Here is a 20,033-nt window from a genome sequence, read left to right on the forward strand (position 1 = left end):
GAGCAAAGATTTGATGGTACACAGGCTATGGCCAGTAAAGAAATCCTACAAGGCTTATAAATACTAAAAGGGAAAGTTAAATCACCCATGTTTAAAGATTGGATTAGATCAAAGGAAATAACATATGAGAATGGCAGGAAGGATGCTAAGTCTGAGAATTGGGAGCAATTTAGGACCTGCCAAAGGAGGGTCAAGAAACTGATAAGGAAAGGGAGTGCAGAATATGAATGCAGGTTAGCAAGGAACCTTAAGGCAGACCATAAAAGCTTCTGTCAATCTATGCAAGGATGACTTGGGGCCCATTGCAAGTGAGAATGGAAGAATTTGTGGTGGAGAAAATAAATACCTGTCTTCTTACTTTGCCCTGGTCTTCATGGAAAAAGCTACGCAAATCTACCAGGAATATTAAGTGACAAAGGGTCAAGTAGTTGTTTGTGTAATGAAAGATCTAAAAGAAATTTGTGCTAGTAGAGAGAAGGACGCTAATTGAATAAGCAGCTAAAGGTGGTTGGGCCTTGGATGCTACCCTGACGTACTCATGCAGTGATGTCCTGTGACTGAGATGATTGATCTCAATTTCAACCGCCTTTCTTTGTGCTAGATAGAGTCATAGAGTCCCATAGAATGGAGACAGGCCCTTTGGCCCAAACTGATCTATGCCGACCAAAATGCCCATCCACGCTAACCCCATTTCCCTGCAATTGGCCCATATTCTTTTAAACCTTTCCAATCCATGTATTTGTCCAAATGCCTTTTAAATATTGTTAATGTACTTGCCTCAACCACTTCCGCTAACGAGGTAAAAACAATGACTGCAGATGCTGAAAACCAAATACTGGATTAGTGGTGCTGGAAGAGCACAGCAGTTCAGGCAGCATCCAACGAGCAGCGAAATCGATGTTTCGGGCAAAAGCCCTTCATCAGGAACAGTACATTCAAAGATCACAAAGCATCATGCATAGGAATGTTTATTTCCTATTTTCAGCATAATTTACCCAATGTTGGCCAAACTAGTGTGAAAAATTGACGTCTTTCAAGTGCAAATTGCATCCAACATAAATTTCCAAAATTTTTGTGGTGGTTTAAAATAAATCACATTAGAAACTAGCTAGACATGCAGATGGAACTAATCATTGTTAGTTTCTGCTAATTACTAAGGGCTCTGGTGGTATAGTTGTAGAATCCCTACTTGTAAGCCTGGAGATCCAAGTTCAAAGTCCACCTGCTCTAGCAGGGAGATTTCTGCTAATTACACTACCTTATGGGTTTTCAAAGATGCTCTTTGAGCTGTTTTCTTTGGACAAGACTGGTAAATATTTTTAAATAATTTAGAAAAATAATTTATAGTGTTTATAAAGTTTAGTTACTTGGTTGGATTCCTTTTTGGGATTTGATTCATTTTTCAGCTCTCTTAGTACAACTGCATCAGGTTGGCATTCTAAAATATATAAAACAGGATATTTTAGTACGATTTTTCTTAATTTGTCCTGAAACATTGCAAGATTATGCTGGTACTTGGAAGAATTTACTTTTGGAATATGACAATTAATTTCAGCAAAAGACAGTTCTGAAATCAAGCCTAGTTATGAGGACAATCCATGGCCAAACGGGAAATTGTTAATACATTTAATAAACATAGTTACATTAGACCCTGTTATTGAACAAGTCCACTTCTATTAAACAATTGCAGGTTTTAGCTGTGTTTTCTGTTAAGTAACAGTTTGCTAAATAAATAAAGATCCATTTTACATAATAACAGTATTTACTATTAAGTAAAGGTTTGTTTTGTAATGTGTAAGTTTTTGAATATAACCTATTTTTATATGTTTACGTGAGGAATGCCAAAGGGTTTATCTTCCTTTCAAAGGTGAACAAATGTGTTTAATTATAATCCAGTGCTCAGTCATTTGACATGAATGTTGAGAATGAAACTCTCTGACATAAAATGTGCATTAAGCCCTGCTAAGTTTTAAATGGCTGTTGAAATTCACAGACTATATTGATGCTTCCTCACGCATTAGAGAGCAGAATGAAACACGAATGTAGATTTTTATTTCTCTACTAAATACTCTTTCTTTTTATATCTCCCATACAGACATCAAAGTGAAGGAACAGTCTCTGGAAAATCTAATGAGGCAAGTTTTTCCTTTGTTTAAGAAGTAAATGATTATGATACTCTCATATCCCCTCGAAAGATTCAGCATTTATTTGGTCAGTATTTTGATGTTTGAATCACCAATTTGCCTCATATTAAACTGGGAATAGGGAGGGAGATTCTCCTGCAGCTTTTTCCTACTCCCCTCTCCTACCCCACTTCTCTTAAACCCCAACCCCTCTCCTTCCACCCTCTCTCTTCCCCCCCCCCCTTCTCCTCCATACGTGAACTTCCTCCCCTCCCTCTCTTGACCTCCCAACACTCCTCTTTCACCTCCTCTTTTTCCCCACTCTCTCCTTACTCCTTTTACTTCTCCCCCTCCTGTCCCCCTCCTTTTCCTCTCCTATCACCCTTCTTTCATTCTCCTGTCCCCCTCCCTCTCCCATGCTGCCACCCTCTTCTGTGCCCCCCTTCTGCCCCCTCCTCTTTCTCCTTTCCCCTCCCCGCGCTATCCTTCCCCTCCCATTCTCTCCTTCCCACCCCCCACCCTGCTGTCTCCTTAAAAAAGAGACTGTGTTTCTTTTCTCACTCTCCCTCCATTCCACACCCCTCTCTTCTACCACCATTAAAAGTGAAATTAAGATGGATTAGTGTAAAGTTAATAGTTATTTTTAATTGCCCTAACCTACTTCCCTCATACAATATATACTCCATACAGTTGGTTTTTAGAAGTTAATGTGAATTAAAGAAGTATTTTGTTAAACTTTTCTCATGCAGCTTTTCTTGTCAGGAAATGATGTAAATTTTAAGTTGTTAGATATATAATGACCCGTAGACTCATACTGAAGCTAAAGTCAACTAGTTCCCATTTAAAAAAAAAATTCCAGACAGACTGGAAACGAGCCAGTATTTGAAATGTATATTTCTATTGTGTTTATTTTGGATGACAATCTGGTTTGCTTGAATTTTGATTTAGATCTCATCCTTCAACAAAGAACAATACATTGGAATTGTTCATTACAAATTACAACTTCAGTCTGTCACAAAGTTACCAAATGTTAGCTGGACAGAAACCATTGTTCTTAAAGTGCTTAACACTGCAGTATCACATTTTATGTAGCTTTAAGTACAAATTTTAAAACCAATTGATAAGTATTTAGTTTGTTTTAAATAATATTTTCTTTTTCCCCATTTGCTGTAAGTCTTCCTCCTTTGTCCTCATCTAAAAGGAATAATTTGCCATAGTTTCCTAAGTTATGTGGGTTCTAATAGTTTTCTGGTATCTGAAGAAAACTAGCCATTTGTTTTCTTGTGGACAGTGATGGTGAGCCAACCTGGCTCCATCCCATGCTTCCATTTGTTTTGCTCTTTTGCTCTAACCAAATTTTTTAGTCCCTCCAATGTCACTCTGATTGATTGTAATTGCTTCATTTAACACAGATGACTATGACCTTTCTATCCAACAGAGCTCAGTATCAGTCCATGTATTTCTCCAGTGACCTACTGAGTGAAATGACATTATTCAGTTGCAACATATTTCGTTGGGAAATATTGGCATCTAAAATTAAGCTTCATTGTTGAATTTCAGAAGCAAATGTTGAAGCAAAGCCAGTTTTTTAAAATTGAATTCCTTTAGATTTGCATCTTTGATTTTACAATTTTCATTAAATTGTGGAATTTGTATTTCCTCTCTCTTAATACTAGATTGTAGCAGTATGTCTTGTCTTTTGTTACTCTTATTGCATAGCTAGATTGGATTACTTATTTCTTAGTACCTTTCCTAGTAATTTCATGCAAGCCTTTTTAAATCAAGGTGAGTAATCAACTTCTATACAAAATAAAGGTTTTTAAACTGTTGTAAAAGTAAAGTTAAAGTTGTAATGATGCTGCTCCTTTAGCAAGGTTAGGTTGTCCTTAGTCTTTTTTTCAGGAGTTCTTAAAGAGACAGACTCTGAAATGACTGGGGTTGATCTATTTGAGAATGCTTTCAAGTTTAAAGAAAAACACTTGTACAATGAAAAGGGATGGCCACTTCTCCCAGCTTAGCTTTTCTTTGGTCTAGTTGGTTTGGTTTAGCAGTCGGGCTGTTCAATGAAAGCAACCAGTCTGTGAGGCTGTTGATCCAAGAAACAGCCACGTGGAAGAGGGTGTTCCATGCTGCCATCCCCCTCTCTGCTGTAAAACCCTGTGTTTGATTTTACCTTTTGTGCCAAGGAGTGTTTATAGAGCTTGTTGCAAATATTTGGAACAGTGTCATTAAGTTGGGATGATTTGTTGGGTTTTCGGATAGGTTAAGTTATTCTCTATTCTGTTCTCTTTTGTTGTTTGTGTGTCATTCGGTAATCTTGTAAATAAATTATATTTTATTTAAAAATAAGTGGTTGGGACAGCTGTATCCTTCCTGGAATATCCACCATAGACCTGCTTAAAACAGGTGTAAAGTTGTTATAGCAATTCAATGAAAAAAAATGGCAAAATAAAAATGTTAGGGTCCAGGATACTTTCTTGAAATGTTTTGAGGAAGTCTGGCCTGGTCCATAACATAATCTACCAAGGCACTCTTGTTTGATTTCAAAGTTAACAAGAAATTTATGTTGTGCTGGTGCAATATTTTTCTTAGCTTTTTTTAAGTTGACTGAAAAGACATAGAGCATTAGTTATGAAAAAAAGAGTGAAATAATATTAAAATGGTGAATGATTGATTATTTTAGGGGGAAAAAGATTTTTGAGCCTCCCAGGTTTATGTCTGTGAATCAAGCTGCAGAGCAGCTTCTCGAAATAATTGAAAACCGAAGAGATAAAGGAGAGGAGCTGGGTGAGTATAAGCACTTCTCTGTTTATTAATGAGATTGTACAAGAGCTACATTTGTCAATGAAATTAGACATTTATTTGAAAGGGAACTGAATATAAAAGCAGGGAGGTTTTGCCAAAAGTATACAAGGTATTAGTTAGAGCTCAAATACCATAACTCGGGTTGGACCTGTACTCATTGGAGTTCAGAAGACAGAAAGGAGCCTTTATTGAAACATAGGGATCCTGACAGGCTAGATGTAGAAAGATTGTTTCTCCTTATGGGAGAGTCTAGGACCAGAAGCCAAATTCTCAGAATAAGGGATCGTACATTTAAGACAGAGATGAGGGTGAGTTTTTTTTTTCTCAGAGTATTGTGAACCTGTGGAATTCTTTACCATAGAGGGCTGTCGAGGCTGGATCATTAAATACATTCAACGCTAAGATAAATGGATTTGTAATCATTAAAGGAATCAAGAGTTGTGGGAGAAAAGGCAGGAAAGTGGAGTTGAGGATTATAATCAGCAGCCATGATCTCATTGAATAGTGCAGCAGGCTCAATGGGCTAAATGACATATTACTGCTCCTACGCCTTATTGTCTTAAACAAACATTTGTTTTCTGCAGCTGAATTTTGGTCAAAGAAGAATTTACTTTAGGCCATGTTACCCCTTAGCCATCCTCCAAGGACATCAACAATACCTTCAGCTTGCACTATGAATGCAAGTACAAGGAATAGACTACTTAGCCCCTAAAGCCAGTTTAGACAGAGTGGACATTGGGGGGATGTTTCTATTAGCAGGAGAGACTAGGACCCGAGAGCACAGTCTTAGATTAATGGGAAGACCCTTTAGAACAGAGATGAGGAGAAACTTCTTCAGCCAGCGCGAGGTGAATCCATGGAATTCATTACTACAAAAGGCTGTGGTGGCCAGGTTGTTGAGTATTTTTAAGACAGAGATAAATAGGTTCTTAGGAATCAAAGGTTACGGGGAGAATGGGGTTGAGGAACTTAGCAGCCATAATTGAATGGCAGAGCAGACTTGATGGACAGAATGGCCAAATTTCTGCTCTTATGTCTGTGTTTGATTTTACCTTTTATGCCAAGGGGCGTTCATGGGGATTGTATTTGGAACAGCATCATTAAGTTGGGATGATTTGTTGGGTTTTTGGTTAAGTTAAATTATTCTCTATTCGGTTCTCTTTTGTTTATGTGTCATTTGGAATCTTGCAAATAGGGGTCTTGACAGAGTAGATGTAGAAAGATTGTTTCTCCTTATGGGAGAGTCTAGGACCAGAAGCCAAATTCTCAGAATAAGGGATCGTACATTTAAGACCGAGATGAGGGGGAGGTTTTTTTTCTCAGAGTATTGTGAACCTGTGGAATTCTTTATCATAGAGGGCTGTTGAGGCTGGATCATTAAATACATTCAACGCTAAGATAGACAGCATCTTATGTCTTATGGTCTAAGATCATGGCTGATCTAACTGTGGCCAGAATTCTACTTCACTATCTACACCATTTACCCTTCGACTGTCTTGATAGTCATGATCTATCCACTTAAAAATGGCTCTCCTATTCTCTGATTGAAGAGAATTCCACAAACTCATGATCATTTGAGAGAAAAAAAAGTCCTCTTATTTCCATTTTAAATAGAACATCTTTATCTTTAAACTGGCCCGAATTCAGGTTTCTTGAGTTAGAAGTAGGGAGTAGGCCATTTGGCCCCTTGAGCCAGCTCTACCATTAAATAAGATCATGGCTGACCTGACTTGTTTTTACCTCGTTTTTTTCCACATTCCCACCCACTCCTAATCACCTTTCGCCCCCTTACATCAAGAATTTACCCACCTCTCCCTTGAACATTTTCAAAAACTCTGCTTCTACTGCATTTTAAAGAGTTTGAAAGACAATCACCTGTTTTGGAGAAAAGAATCTCCTTCATCTCATAAAAGTATACATCCTCTTAGCATCCACCATGATGACATCCCACTCAGAATCTCTGTTTTGTTATGATCAGTTCACTTCTTCTCAATTCTAATGGATTCAAGTACAACCTTTCCTCATAAGCCCCCCCACCCCATTTCATCTTAGGAATCAAATGAACCTCTGTTGAACTGCTTCTGATCCTGTATCGTTTCAAGAGTAAAGACATTATATGTGTGTATTGTGTATGTATGCTATGTTCAATTTTGGTCACCTATGCATTTTACATCTGAGTATTAAAACCAAAAGTGTGATTAGTCAGGAGTTAAAGTCCTGTTGAGTCCTGAAGATGGGAGTTGGAGATGATGTTTCTTGTTAACAGGGTACTTTTTAGGCAAATATACAAACCTTTCCAGTAACAGGATTTGAGAAGGCTTAAACTTTCAGGCAGACCCTGGAGTCCTCGTTTCTGTTACAAGAAGACTGATTGAAAAGTTCAGAAAAGTATAATTAAAGATCTTCAGACTGCAGAGGAGTTTTGATATGATGCTTCCCATTAATGAGTCACATATGTTTCACATCTTACTAAGGTAGTGCGTGAGAAATCAAGCTTGGAGCGTCACAAAATTAAAGTTTTTAAAAGCAATACACAAAATCCCCAAATTATCTGATTTTCTGACTGTGGTTGATAGGAAGCACAGACCAACTTACTATACTTAACAAAAAAAAATCACTTTTTATTACGGGCCATTACATAAATACTTCAACTAAATTAAGTAAACTAGACAAATTAAAACTCTAATCCCCTTAGAAATTCTCGCTCACCCAGATACACGCACATGCACCAAAACAAACGTAAACATGAAATAAAACACAGGCAGAAGGAAAAGCAGGGAAAACAATCCTGTAGTTTTTGTATAAGCAAGATCTTTGGGTTCGTTCTTGCCAATCCAAAACCTTCTCCTTGACCTTTTTCTGAATGCGTCTGGTTTGCTAGAGGCACAGGGTGGCTACTTTGTCTATGAAAGGCTTCTGCCTTATCCAATTCGAAGTTACAACTTGTAGCATCGACTGAAGGAAATATAAGGTGGTTTTCTTCAGGTTTAAAGTGGTTTACTGCAGATTACTGTGAGAATGTGTTTTTGGCTGCTGCAGATCTGGTTTCTCTTCTGGCAGAACCATTTTCTCTCTGTCTCTCATTCACATCCCAAGCTGTTCAGATAACTGACAGTTGGCAGGCAGAGATTTTTGTCATTGGTTTGTAGACTATTGGCGAGTAATCAATCAGTTTCACATGTAAATAACTCCTCAATTCCAATTCACCTGCATGTTGCTTGAACCCACAGATACACAAACAGGGTTCACAAAGAGGATCGCATTCCTTACTTCCAAACATGCAGCCATCTTTGTAAATTCTTGGTTCAAATCAGTTCTTTCTCATTTCAGTCCACAGTTTTTTTTAAAAAAGCATAACAATAAAAAGATACAGTCTTTAAATAAGTTAACAAGGAAGCTTCTACCCCTTTGGTGAAAAACTGTTGAAATCCAATAGTTAGATAGATTGTGGCTTTTAGCACCTTTGCAGGCATAATGAGTTTATATATATATCTGTTTTGTTATCAGGTTGACTGCTGAGACAGCTGGTCTGGTTTATCTGTGTTTCACTGCTTTGCAATGTGTTCCCATGATAATCAGTGCAACATTTGACAAGCGTGTTTGATCTAGATATGTCCCCCTCAATATGCTAATAGTCTCCAGAATAGTTGTCAACTTGTAAACTAAATGTTCTGTAGGTATTTTAAAAATCTAACAAAATCCATTTTTAAACCAAAACAAAGTTTTTAAACAATTGAAAAAAGGTTTGTGGACATGACAAGATGTATTATCTTTCTCTAAATGCATTTGTGGTGAAATCTGTTTTTATCTATCAGATATATCAACACAATCTGGTGTCTCTTCAAAAGAAGATGGAAGTAAATATTGCACAATTTACAGGCACAATTCAACCATGACTGCATAGCAGAATTTTCCAGCTGAATATCTTTATACCTCATTAAGGAATAGCTAAATGCTCTAAATACACATGATTGGCTTCACTAAATTAGACAAGGGTGAAGGTACAAACAAATAAACTTAACAGATGTCCTGTGATAAAGCAAACAGGTATCTCTAATTGCAGTTCACAGAAAGCCTGTTTCTTCACCTTGTTTCCCTCTTTTCTTAGTTCATCCAGGTTCAAAATCCAGTGATGTGTCATTTTAAAGTCAAACTAATATACTGGCCGTGAAATTCCATGCAGCTGCTCTAAACATTGTGTGTAAATTTCAGTTTAACCAACTTCTTCTTGGGAAATGGTTCAAATATATTTGTACCTGCGAGTTTGATAACTGAACAAAACGCTGATGTGATGAAGAATAGTAGCCTTAAAATCATGGTGTGATACTGATCTAAAATTAAGTCAACTGTGTGAGCAGGACCAAAAAAAATCACACTGACTTTTTCTATTTTTAATAAAGGTTATACAAATAAAAATACAAGTTATGTGGAATGTGAAACCCTTCTGGCCTTAAATCAAACGTAATAGGTTAAGAGTTCATGTTCTGTATTTCAGCCACAAAACTACTCTCATTCTTAATCAAAATGCTTTTACTTTAATAAGTATCCCTTCCTGGTTCTCTTATAATACAGTTGTCAAGAATATTTCCTGTATAAGGAAACTTTGATCACATAGCAAAAACAGAAATACAAATATGACCAAATTTCCAGTGTGATAACTCTGGTTCACGATGCCTTCAGTCATAGAGTCATGCAACACAGAAGCAGACCCTTCTGTCCAACTTGTCCATGCCGATCAGAGATCTGAAACTGATTTAGTCCCAATTGCCAGCATTTGCCCATATCCGTCAAACCTTTCCTATTCATACATCCATCCAGATGCCTTTTAAATGTTGTAATTGTATCCGCCGCCTCCACCAGCTCGTCCCATTCAAGCACCACCCTCTGCATTGAAAAGGTTGACCCTTAGGTCCCTTTTAAATCTTTCTCCTCTCATCTTAAACCCAGGTCCTCTAGCTTTGAGCTCCTTTACCTGAGGAAAAGGACTCTGTCCATGCCTGTCATGATTTTATAAACCCTTAGCCTCTGCTCCAGGGAAAATAGCTTCAGCCTATTCAGCCCTCCATATAGCTCAAATCTTCAATCCCAACAACATCCTTGCAAATCTTTTTTTGAGTCCTTTCAAGTTTAACAACATCTTTCCTTTAGCAGGAAACCAGAAGTGAATTAAGTATTCTAAAAGTGGCCTCACCAATGTCCTGTAGAGCTGCAACATGACATCCCAACTCCTATACTTACTGCACTGACCAATGAAGGCAAGTGTGCCAAATGCTGCCTTCAGCACCCTCTCTGGGTGCAATTCCACTTTCAAGGAAATATGTACCTGCACCCCCTAGGTTTCTTTGTTCAGACACTCCCCAGGGCCCTACTATTAACTGTATGAATGCTGCCCTGGTTTGTCTTCCCAAAATGCAACATCTTGCATTTATTTAAATTAAGCTAAATTAAGTCAGAAAGTCATAAAATCAAACTCCATTCCTGAGATATAGAGCATAGTTTTAACCATGTGTTGGGGGTGAGGTAAAATTTCCAAAAAAAGTCTGAAATGTGACATGAGCCCACCTACCTAATCGTTTCAATGGAACATGTTCCAAGGTGGCAGGACTGCTAGGTCAGTCATTTAAATGTTTCCATAATTGAGGCAAGCCAGAATACTGGCTGTAACAGCCTATGCATTGAGCTGTGTCGAACTCACCAGGAACAACAAGGGAAGAACACACACGGAAGTGATTGGTCAATGAAACTGAATAGTTAGAAAGCCTTTCAACAATGGACCCAGCTATGTGATGTCCTGCCTTTAGGAAAGACTTGTGCTCACAGCACTTGTTCTGCAAGAATTAATTCATCTACCTGGGGGATCTTTAGCTTAGCATGGTCTACTTCCCTTCTGTGAGCCTATACCTCAGTATGTGAGCAATTTCTGGAGCTGAAATAATGACCTACGATGGGGAACAAGAGCAGCAATTAGCAGATGAACTAGGGGCAGTAGTAACTGTAGCAGCAGGAGCAACAACATAGCTGCCTTTTCTGTAGCCGTATGTCATTTCACAGGATGGATGAACTCCCTTTCAGTTTGAAGGAAATAATAGTTCTGTAACAGAGAATACATTCATTGGATTAGCTTCCTCAACGTGACTGGGTAACAGTGCCCCAGGAAGCTGAGACCTTCCTGACAGATCAATGCTAACATTAGCCTTCTTGAATATATCTTCCTTTCCCAGTGGACCAGGTGGGCACACGTTGGCAGTTGCCATAAAGGTTGGCACAACATCAATTTTGTTTACCTCTCTTTGCTTGAAGGGATTTGCTGGCGATATCTGCAGGATTTCACTTCCGTTCAGTGTTCCTCCCAGCTAATCGTTGCCACATTTCTCAAGACCACCACTTCCATCAACTTCGACACTGAGGCCAATCAGACCAAGGGCTTGCGCACTTGCTGCCATGGCTGAATTCCCACTGGTACAGGGAGTCATAGATCATACAGGTGGCAAACAAGCCACCCTAAGATAGGGCCTCAAGTATTTTTCAACCAGAAGGAATTTCACTCCATCCATATTCAGCTCGACTGGAGTGAGGGTTCTCACACAGATCTGTGCAAGGCATCTTGGAAGCTGCCATGTTTCTTTCATTGTCTTACAAGGGCTCTCTTCCGAGGTCTTGACTCCTGACTTCTGTAAGGAACTATATACACAAGAAGTGTGATAAATAAGGTTGAACATCTGCCAGTGCTGATAGCCACATGAGAATATAATGTTGTGGCAATAACAGAGACCTGGCTCAAAAGATTGTCGCGACTGGGCATGACATATTCCAGTGTCTAGAAAGGTGAGGAAAGGAGGTCAGATGGTAATAATGATTAAGAGAATATTAGACTCTTAATAAGAGAGAAAGCTTTACAGGAGTTAAGATCAGGATCTAAAATCAAAGCAATGCTTGAGATCTGAAATAAAAGTGCTGGGGAAACTCAACGGGTCTGGAGAGAGAAACAGTAAATGTTTCAAGTCCAATATGACTCTTTGGAGTTGAATTACTAATTCTGTTTCTTTCTCAACAGATATTACCAGACTTGCTGAGTTTCTCCACCACTTTGTTTTATTTTAAGAGCAGTGTCTGTCATATTTAAAGATAAGAAGTAACAGAGGTACTATGTATTGCTGGGTGTATTCTATAGGTCCAAACTAGTGAGTCCAATTTAGATGGGTTTTGCAAGGAAATTGGAGAACTACTAGAGAGCTACAAAAGCTATAAAGTAATAATTGTGAAGGATTTAATGAATCTAACGTAGGCTAGAATAATAGTAGTATAAAATATAGAGAAATGAATGAATTTTTCAAGTTTGTTCAGACGAGTTTTGTTGCTCATTATGTTTCAAACTCAGCATATACTTATGGGAATGTGTTTCAAATGGATCAAGTATCAGTAGGAGATCATTTGGGATACAATGGCCATAGTGTCTTATGGTTTAGATGGCTAAGAGAAGTGGCATGGAACAATCTAGGCAAAAGTAATTAATTGAAGGAGGTTCAATGTCAGTGAATTAAAAATAGTTTTGTCCAGATAAATTGGAATCAAAGATTGACAGGCAAATCTGTAAAGGAACAATTTAAAGATCAGAAAGTTCAAGTACAATCAAGATCTATTCCTAGCAGAGGGAAAGGTACAGCAGCCAAAACTAAAACTGTCCAGATGCCAAAAGAGCTCAAGAGTAAGGTAAAAAGATTGTGTATGACAGACGACAGGTTCAAGAACAAGTGAGAACCAGGCTGAATGTAGCAAGTGCAGAGGGGAGGAAATAAAAGAGTCAGAGTATAATAGACAAACGAACTTAAAAGGGAACCAAAAGTCTTCTGTAGACAATATATGCAGTTAGTTAGTGCGTAGTAAACAGAAGCACAGATCAAGCAGAGACCAAAAATGAGCTCCTTGCATTAAGCACAATGACATGGAAGACCTGTCTTTGCCAAGAAAGAAAGCACAATCCAAATCATAATGTAAGAGGAAGTAGTTGAGGTACTAATGGTTAATAATTAATGAAGGGAGGTATTAGGATGATTATGCTTAAAATTGCTAGTCACCAAGGCCACTTAGGAAGCATTGGAGAATGCTGAGAGCAGCAAGAGTGGAAATTCTGGAGATACTGGCCATAATCTTTGTCATCTAAATCAGTATCATTTCCTTTGATACAAAGGATATGCTGGAGAATTCCAAATCTTACACCCTTGATCAAAATAGGTGCAAGGAATAAGCAAACAACCACAGGCCAATTAGTTTAATGAGGGAGAAGTTTTAGAAATGATAGTCTAGGACAAAATTAACAGTGACTTAGACAAGGATGAATTAATTGAGGAAAACCAATGCACATTTGTTTCTGACAAATAATTTTTACATCTCTAGGTACAAGTTGTTGAAGTAAAAGTGTGTTTGGTACGGTACACACAGACTTCCAAAAGGTGTTTGATGAAAGGTGATATAGATGGATTACCAGCAAACTTTAAACCCATGGAGTATAAGGGAGAGTCACAGCATAGATATAAAGTTGGCTAACTGACAGGAAACTGTAAGAAAGAAATATAGTGGAGCTCCCAGGCCTATTAGAACCATTGTGTATCAGGACAGTTTTGAAAATTTGAAATCAATTTGACCCAAAACCTTGAAGTATTGTAAACTGTGAGGAGGATATTGAAAGACTTCAAGAGGACAGAGGCTGGTGGAATGCCAGATGAAATCCATGCAGCGATTATAGTGAAAGTATGAAGTGTTGCATTTTGGAAAGAAGAATGAGATGAAGTAGTTCAAAATATAGGAAACAAAAAAAAGGGTGCATGAATGGAGAGACCTAAGGAGAATATGTGTACAAATCTTTGAATTGGCAAGGGGCCATAATGTTCAAAAGTAAGGAAAGTCTGATGAACCTTTATCTAGCACACGTTTGGCCAATTCTCTGCATGGCAATTCAGGAAGGATGTGAAGACTTGAATGATTATGAGAATGTTTATGAAAATGGAACCAAAGGTAAGAGATTGTAAAAATTGGAATTGCTCTTGTCAAAGAGAAAGGTGAGAGGAAATTTGATGGAGATGTTCAAACTCATGAGGGATCTGAACAAATTAATAGGGAACAAACCATTTCCATTGAAAGAATGTTTATGAGCGAGCCTATCACCATCAGCCCCCCCACCTTCATCTGCCTATCACATTCCTAGCTACCTCCCCCAGCCCCAGCCCTCCCACTTATCTCTCAGCCCTCTTGTCACCTCATTCCTGATGAAGAGCTTATGCTTGAGATGTCGACTCTCCTGCTACTCAGATGCTGCCTGACTGGCTGTGCTTTTCCAGCGTCAGACTTTTTGATACCATGTCTCCATTGCCTACATCTATTTACTGAACCACCGTGACAGTATCCAGCAACACCCTCCTCAGCAGCAGTCCCAGTGAATGGCTCTGTCTGCATGGGAACTCTACATATTTCTGGAGTATTGTGCTCTTTACTCCAATAAGGTACAGCAGTATATTCGGATGTGAAAAAGTGGAATATGTGGAGATGATGGAATTACAGCAGATATGGAGAGTGAATGAGATGTATGGGAACAAGATAGCACTAACATGAGTTCATAGAATCCCTGCAGTGTGGAAGCAGGCCAGTTGGTCCATCTGACACTCCAAAGAGCATCCTACCCAGACCAGCCTTTGAGACCCTATGGGCAATTTAGCATGGCTAGTCTACCTAACCTACACATCTTTAGTCTGTGGTTGGAAACCAGAACTTCCAGAGGAAACCCACGCAGACATAGGGAGAATGTCACTCGAGGGTGGATCAAATCCTCAAACCCTGCTGTTATGAGGCATCCGTGCTAACCACTGAAACACCATGCCACCCCATTGGAGGTGTTCACATGGGGAGGCAAGGACATGCCCTCTTATTCTGCTAAGACCTCTTGCCGCCTCATCGGCTTTGTTCTAGCAGGCTACCCCGCTGCCTTTCCAGGTTGTTCAGGCTAATAATACTGCTGCTATTCATATTGCTGCTGCTGTTCCTCCAACTGTGAATCTGCGAAGCAAGAATGGCTGTGAAGTGAGTACAGAATTTAGAAGCTAAATAAGAGAAATATTCAAATTTGAAGATTCATTGTACTTGATTTCACATTGAAATACTCCCCCAGTCAGCTTCTCAAACAAAAACCATAGCAGGTTAACTTTTGGCCAGGATGGTCCAGTGTTTCCCATTTTAAGAACTTGTCACAGTCCTGGTTACATTATGAGATCATACATTACACTGTAATGAGTTCTCTGCTCCTTTCTGGTGAGTATTTCTGCTGTCTCAAATCAAGTGCATAGATAAACCAGCATTGTCTGGGAATGGGCATTAGTTACACTGAAACAACTTTGACAATGTTACCATTCCATTCTCACTAGCAAGTTAGATTATAATCAGTGTGTGGAAAATCTGTCTTGTTCATTGGCGAATATACTTGAAGTCTTTGACCTGTCCAGATTTATGAAGCTCTTGTGTCTTTCTGTTATGTAGCCCTCACTGAAGAGACGTTGTGTGTTGGACTGGCCAGAGTGGGTTCCAAAAATCAGAAAATTGCCGTTGCAACCCTACAGCAAATGGTGAAGGAGGATCTGGGTGACCCTTTGCATTCTCTGATCATCACAGGCCATATGCACCCTATGGAAATTGAGATGCTTAAGCTATTTGCTGTGGACAGTTCAAGTTTTAATCAACTTATAACACTTGATGGATCAACATACTACTCATAGCAAAAAAAAAATAAAGTGTAATTTTCAGTTTTGATTCAAGTTTAGTGCTTCATTGCAAGTTAGGCCACTTTTGGAATATTGTGTGTAATTCAGGGCTCCCTCCAATAGAAAGGATGTGGTGAAACGTGAAAGGGTTCAGAAAAGATTTACAAGGCTGTTGCCACGGTTGAAAGGTTTGAACTAAAGGGAGAGGCTGAACAGGCTGGGGATGTTTCCCTGGAGCATCGGAGGCTGAGGGGTGACCTTATAGAGATTTATAAAATCATGAGGGGCATGGGTAGGGTAAATAGATAAGGTCTTTTCTCTGAGGTAGGGGATTTAGGGTGAGAGGAGAAAGATTTAAAAGGGACCTAAGGGGCAACTTTTTCCCACAGAAGGTGGTGCTTGTATGGAATAAGCTGCCAGAGAAAGAGGTGGAGGCTGCAACATTTAAAAGGCATCTGGATTGGTACAATTACAGGAAGAGTTTAGAGGGATATGGGCCAAGTACTGGCAAATGGGACTAGATTAGTTTAGGATATCTGGTCAGCATGGATGATTTCGACCTAAAAGTCTGTTTTCATCTCTTTGACTCTATAAAAGAAAAGTTGAAGTAATTGATATGAAAAATGATGAAGAGCAATTCTCCTGAAGACTTGACTGACCTGTTGTCTCCACAGTTGCTGACTGGCCTCTTGAATGTTTCAAGCATCAGTTTTTCTTTACTTCAATTTAAAAAACCTATAAAATTCTAACAGGATTAGACCAGGTAAATACAAGGAAAATGTTCCTGATGACCAGGATGTCCGGCACCAGCGATCACAGTCTCAGGATATGAGGTAGGCCATTTAGGATTGAGATGAGAAGAAATATCTTCACTCAGAGTGGTGAGACTATGGAATCTGCTACAAAAAGTGATTAAGGCCAAGCCATTGAATGATATCACGAAGGTGATAAATATAATTCTTAGGGCTATAGGTATGATTTAAACGCAGGGACAGAGTACTGAGTGGGATGATCAGCCATGATCATATTGAATAGTGGAACAGACTCAACTGGAAGATTGGCTAATTCCTGTTCTTATTTTCTATGATTCTATGTTTGCTTTATATTTAGAACATAGAACTGTACAGTATAGGAATGGACTCTTTGGCCCATGATGTGTCAAACATGATGCCAAATTAAACTAATCTCTTCTGCCTGCCCTTGGTCTATATTCCTCCATTCTATGCATATTCATATGCTTATCTAAATGTCTCAAATTCCCCTATTGTACCTACCTTCACCACCACCCCTGACAGCATGTTCCACACTCCTACCACTGTGTAAAAAAAAAACTTTCCCCTCATGTCTCCTTTGAACTTTCCCCATCTCACCTTTAATGCATGCTGTCTAATTTTAGCATTTCAACTCTGGGAAAAAGATTCTGACCGTTGACCCTATCTATGCATCACATGATTTTATGGGCCTATCAAATCTCACATCAGCTTCCACTACTCCAGATAGAAAACAACATGTGTTTTTCTAGTCTTTTCTTGTAGCTCATACCCTCTAATCCAGGCAGTATCCAGGTAAACCTCTTCTGCACCCTCTCTAAAACCTCCACATCCTTTGTGTAATGTGGTGACCAGAATTGAACGCAGTACTCTTAAGTGTTGCCTAACCAAAGTCTTATAAAGTTATGACATGACATCCTGATTTTTGTACTCAATTCTCTGACCAATAAAGGCAAGCATGCCATATGCTGCCTTTACCACCCTATTTATTTATGGGGCCACTTTCAGGGAGCTATGGACTTGAACCCCAAGATCCCTCTGTACATCAGTGCTGTTCAGGGTCCTGCCATTAACTATACTTTTCCTTTACATTTGATCTCCCAAAGTTCAGCACCTCATACTTACACATTAAATTCCATCTGTCATTTCTCTGCCCATACCTGCAACTGAGCTATATCCTACTGTATCCTTTGACAGCCTTCTACTTTATAAAGTGAGTCCCTGAAATCATATGTTTTGAGTTCTCTGAGGAGTTAGATTGTGGTTCGATATTTTTAAAGAAAGCAACTACCACGACCCTAGTAGAATGTGAAATATCATCACTTTAATCTCTAGGATAGTTAATCTGACTTTGACCACTCCTTCTGCACCCTCTCTATTGTCTTTTCACTTTTCCTAAGCTGTGGGTGCACTACTCCAGTTGAGCTGAACCAAAAAGTTTATCAACTGGGCTTTGTACTCTCTGCCTCAATTGATAAAGCTCAGGATGCCATAAGTTCTATAAAATACTCTCTTGTCTTGCCACCTTCACTGGAGATTGATTTATGCTACATACATTCAGTTCAGTCTGCTCCTGCACTCGTTTTAGAATTGTACCTTTCATTTTACACTGCTTCTCCATGCTCTTCAAACAAAATTAATCAATTCACACTTCTCTGTGTTACATGTCAGCTGTTACTTGTCTGCTCATTCCACCAACTTGTCTGTCTCTTTTAGAGATCTATTCTACACTCATGGTTCAGAATACTTGCAAGTTTCATACCATCTGCAAATTTTGAAATTGTGCTACATAAAATATTTAAGCATCAAGTGAGTAAATACACTGTTTGATGCCACACTAAGTCATACACACCAAAATGTCCCATGGCTGCTACTTTGTGTGTGCATGTGTGTGTTGAATTGGTTTCTCTCTTTCAGAACAATATGGTGCTACTGGATTATCAGCAGCACCCTTTGGGAGAGATCAGTCTGTGTTTCCCTTCCTTCGGAAAGCCTTGTATAAATATACGACTATGTAGCCATAAAAATAAAAGAAATTTTCAGGGCTATCAGGAAATGGTAGTGTGCAGCTACTTGGATAGCTATTCTGGGACAAACAAGATGCACTGCATTACTTCCTTTGATCTGATATTAGATGAGCACAGGATGATGTAACCTTTGTTGTTTCACTTCAGACATGAAAAGCTTAGTAGTAAATTCAAGATTTTCTGGCACCTATTTCATTTAGATCCCACAATTTATTGTCTTTATGGGCAAAAGGGAGAATATCAGAGGGACAAGCAACTAACCAAAGCAGTGACTATCACATGTATGTAAACCTAAAACTGTTTAGTAAATCTGGAGCCACATTTGATGATAAAATACAAGGAACATTACCATTTACAGCTTTATTGAAATTCAGAGAACAAGGGATGGTGATGATAAAAATGGAGGCCAATCATAATGATCAGACAAAATGAAACAATTATGTGAAGTTGATTATTAAGATTCACGGTAGTTAAAGTTTTTTTCTAAGATACTAAGAAGTACCTACCTCTATTTTAATGGAAGGAAGATCCTAATTGACAGATCTTGAATTCTTCTAAGATGTTCCAAGTGCAGAGGGTGGTGCATGTATAGAATGAGCTTCCAGAGGAAGTGGTGGAGGCTGGTACAATTGCAGCATTTAAAAGGCATCTAGATGGGTATGTGAATAGGAAAGGTTTAGAGGGATATGGGCCAAGTGCTAGCAAATGGGACTAAATTAGGTTAGGATATCTGGTTGGCATGGAAGAGTTGGACCAAAGGCTCTGTTTCCTTGTTGTACATCTCTCTGACTCAAAGAAATTCAAATGACCCAAGACCTATTTGAATCACTTTTATTGATATAGAACAGTAACAGAAGACTGAAATATAAAATTGAGTTGTTAACTTGGATTTTGATCAACATCATTTTTGTCAAGGAAATTCCTTGATATTTTCCATAAGCAGATGTCAATTAATATGCAAAATTCCAATTGTGGTAAACTGACAGAGTTCATATAAATCCCGATATCACTTGCGGTCAGTCAGGAACATTGAAAATAATACACAAGACAGTTCTCTTAGTTTAGCATTATAATCAAAGCGGCTAGAACAGGGCTCTTGGCAAGGCAGATGGCCTGACTTGGCAGCAGAGCCAGGCACTCTTTCTTTCAGCTTTATCTTTTTATTTTTAAAATGGTGCAAGATTGTGGCGACAATTGAGGCTTTTCACTGTATTTTACTCAATTGTTCATTGTTCAGTACAAATGGCAATAAATTATCACTCATTCAGTTCAATAGCATCCAGGAAAAAACAGTCTGCTTGATCATCACTCACATCCACCAACCTAAGCATTCATTCTCTCAACCACCAGTACACATTAACAGCAAGGTGTACATAATGAGGCACTGCAGTAAGATGCCAAGCCTCTTTGGATGGCATATTTTAAACATGTGATCTGGATCACTTAGAAGGATGTGGGCAGCAGATATATGGGACACTACCACCTTGAAGTTCACTCCACACCACAACCCGTCGTGATTTGGAACTCTGTTGTCATTCCTTAACCAACACTGGTTAAAAAAGG

At 38.8% G+C, this 20,033-nt stretch overlaps 1 protein-coding gene and 1 long non-coding RNA gene across 2 annotated transcripts in view; both read left to right on the forward strand.

Annotated features, from left to right (window-relative positions):
• Positions 1-15,720, forward strand: part of dph5 (diphthamide biosynthesis 5) — a 70,165-nt gene extending 54,445 nt beyond the window's left edge. The window contains exons 5-7 of the mRNA XM_072573773.1: positions 2,096-2,135; positions 4,807-4,910; positions 15,453-15,720. Of these exons, the coding sequence (XP_072429874.1) occupies positions 2,096-2,135; positions 4,807-4,910; positions 15,453-15,688 (380 nt within the window). The 3' untranslated portion in view covers positions 15,689-15,720. The remainder of the gene's footprint in view (positions 1-2,095; positions 2,136-4,806; positions 4,911-15,452) is intronic.
• The window catches only part of LOC140479721 (uncharacterized), a 259,861-nt gene that overhangs the window by 214,912 nt on the left and 24,916 nt on the right, over positions 1-20,033 (forward strand). The window lies entirely within an intron of this gene.

Source organism: Chiloscyllium punctatum, chromosome 7 (genome assembly GCF_047496795.1).
Source record: "Chiloscyllium punctatum isolate Juve2018m chromosome 7, sChiPun1.3, whole genome shotgun sequence".
NCBI lineage: Eukaryota > Metazoa > Chordata > Chondrichthyes > Orectolobiformes > Hemiscylliidae > Chiloscyllium > Chiloscyllium punctatum.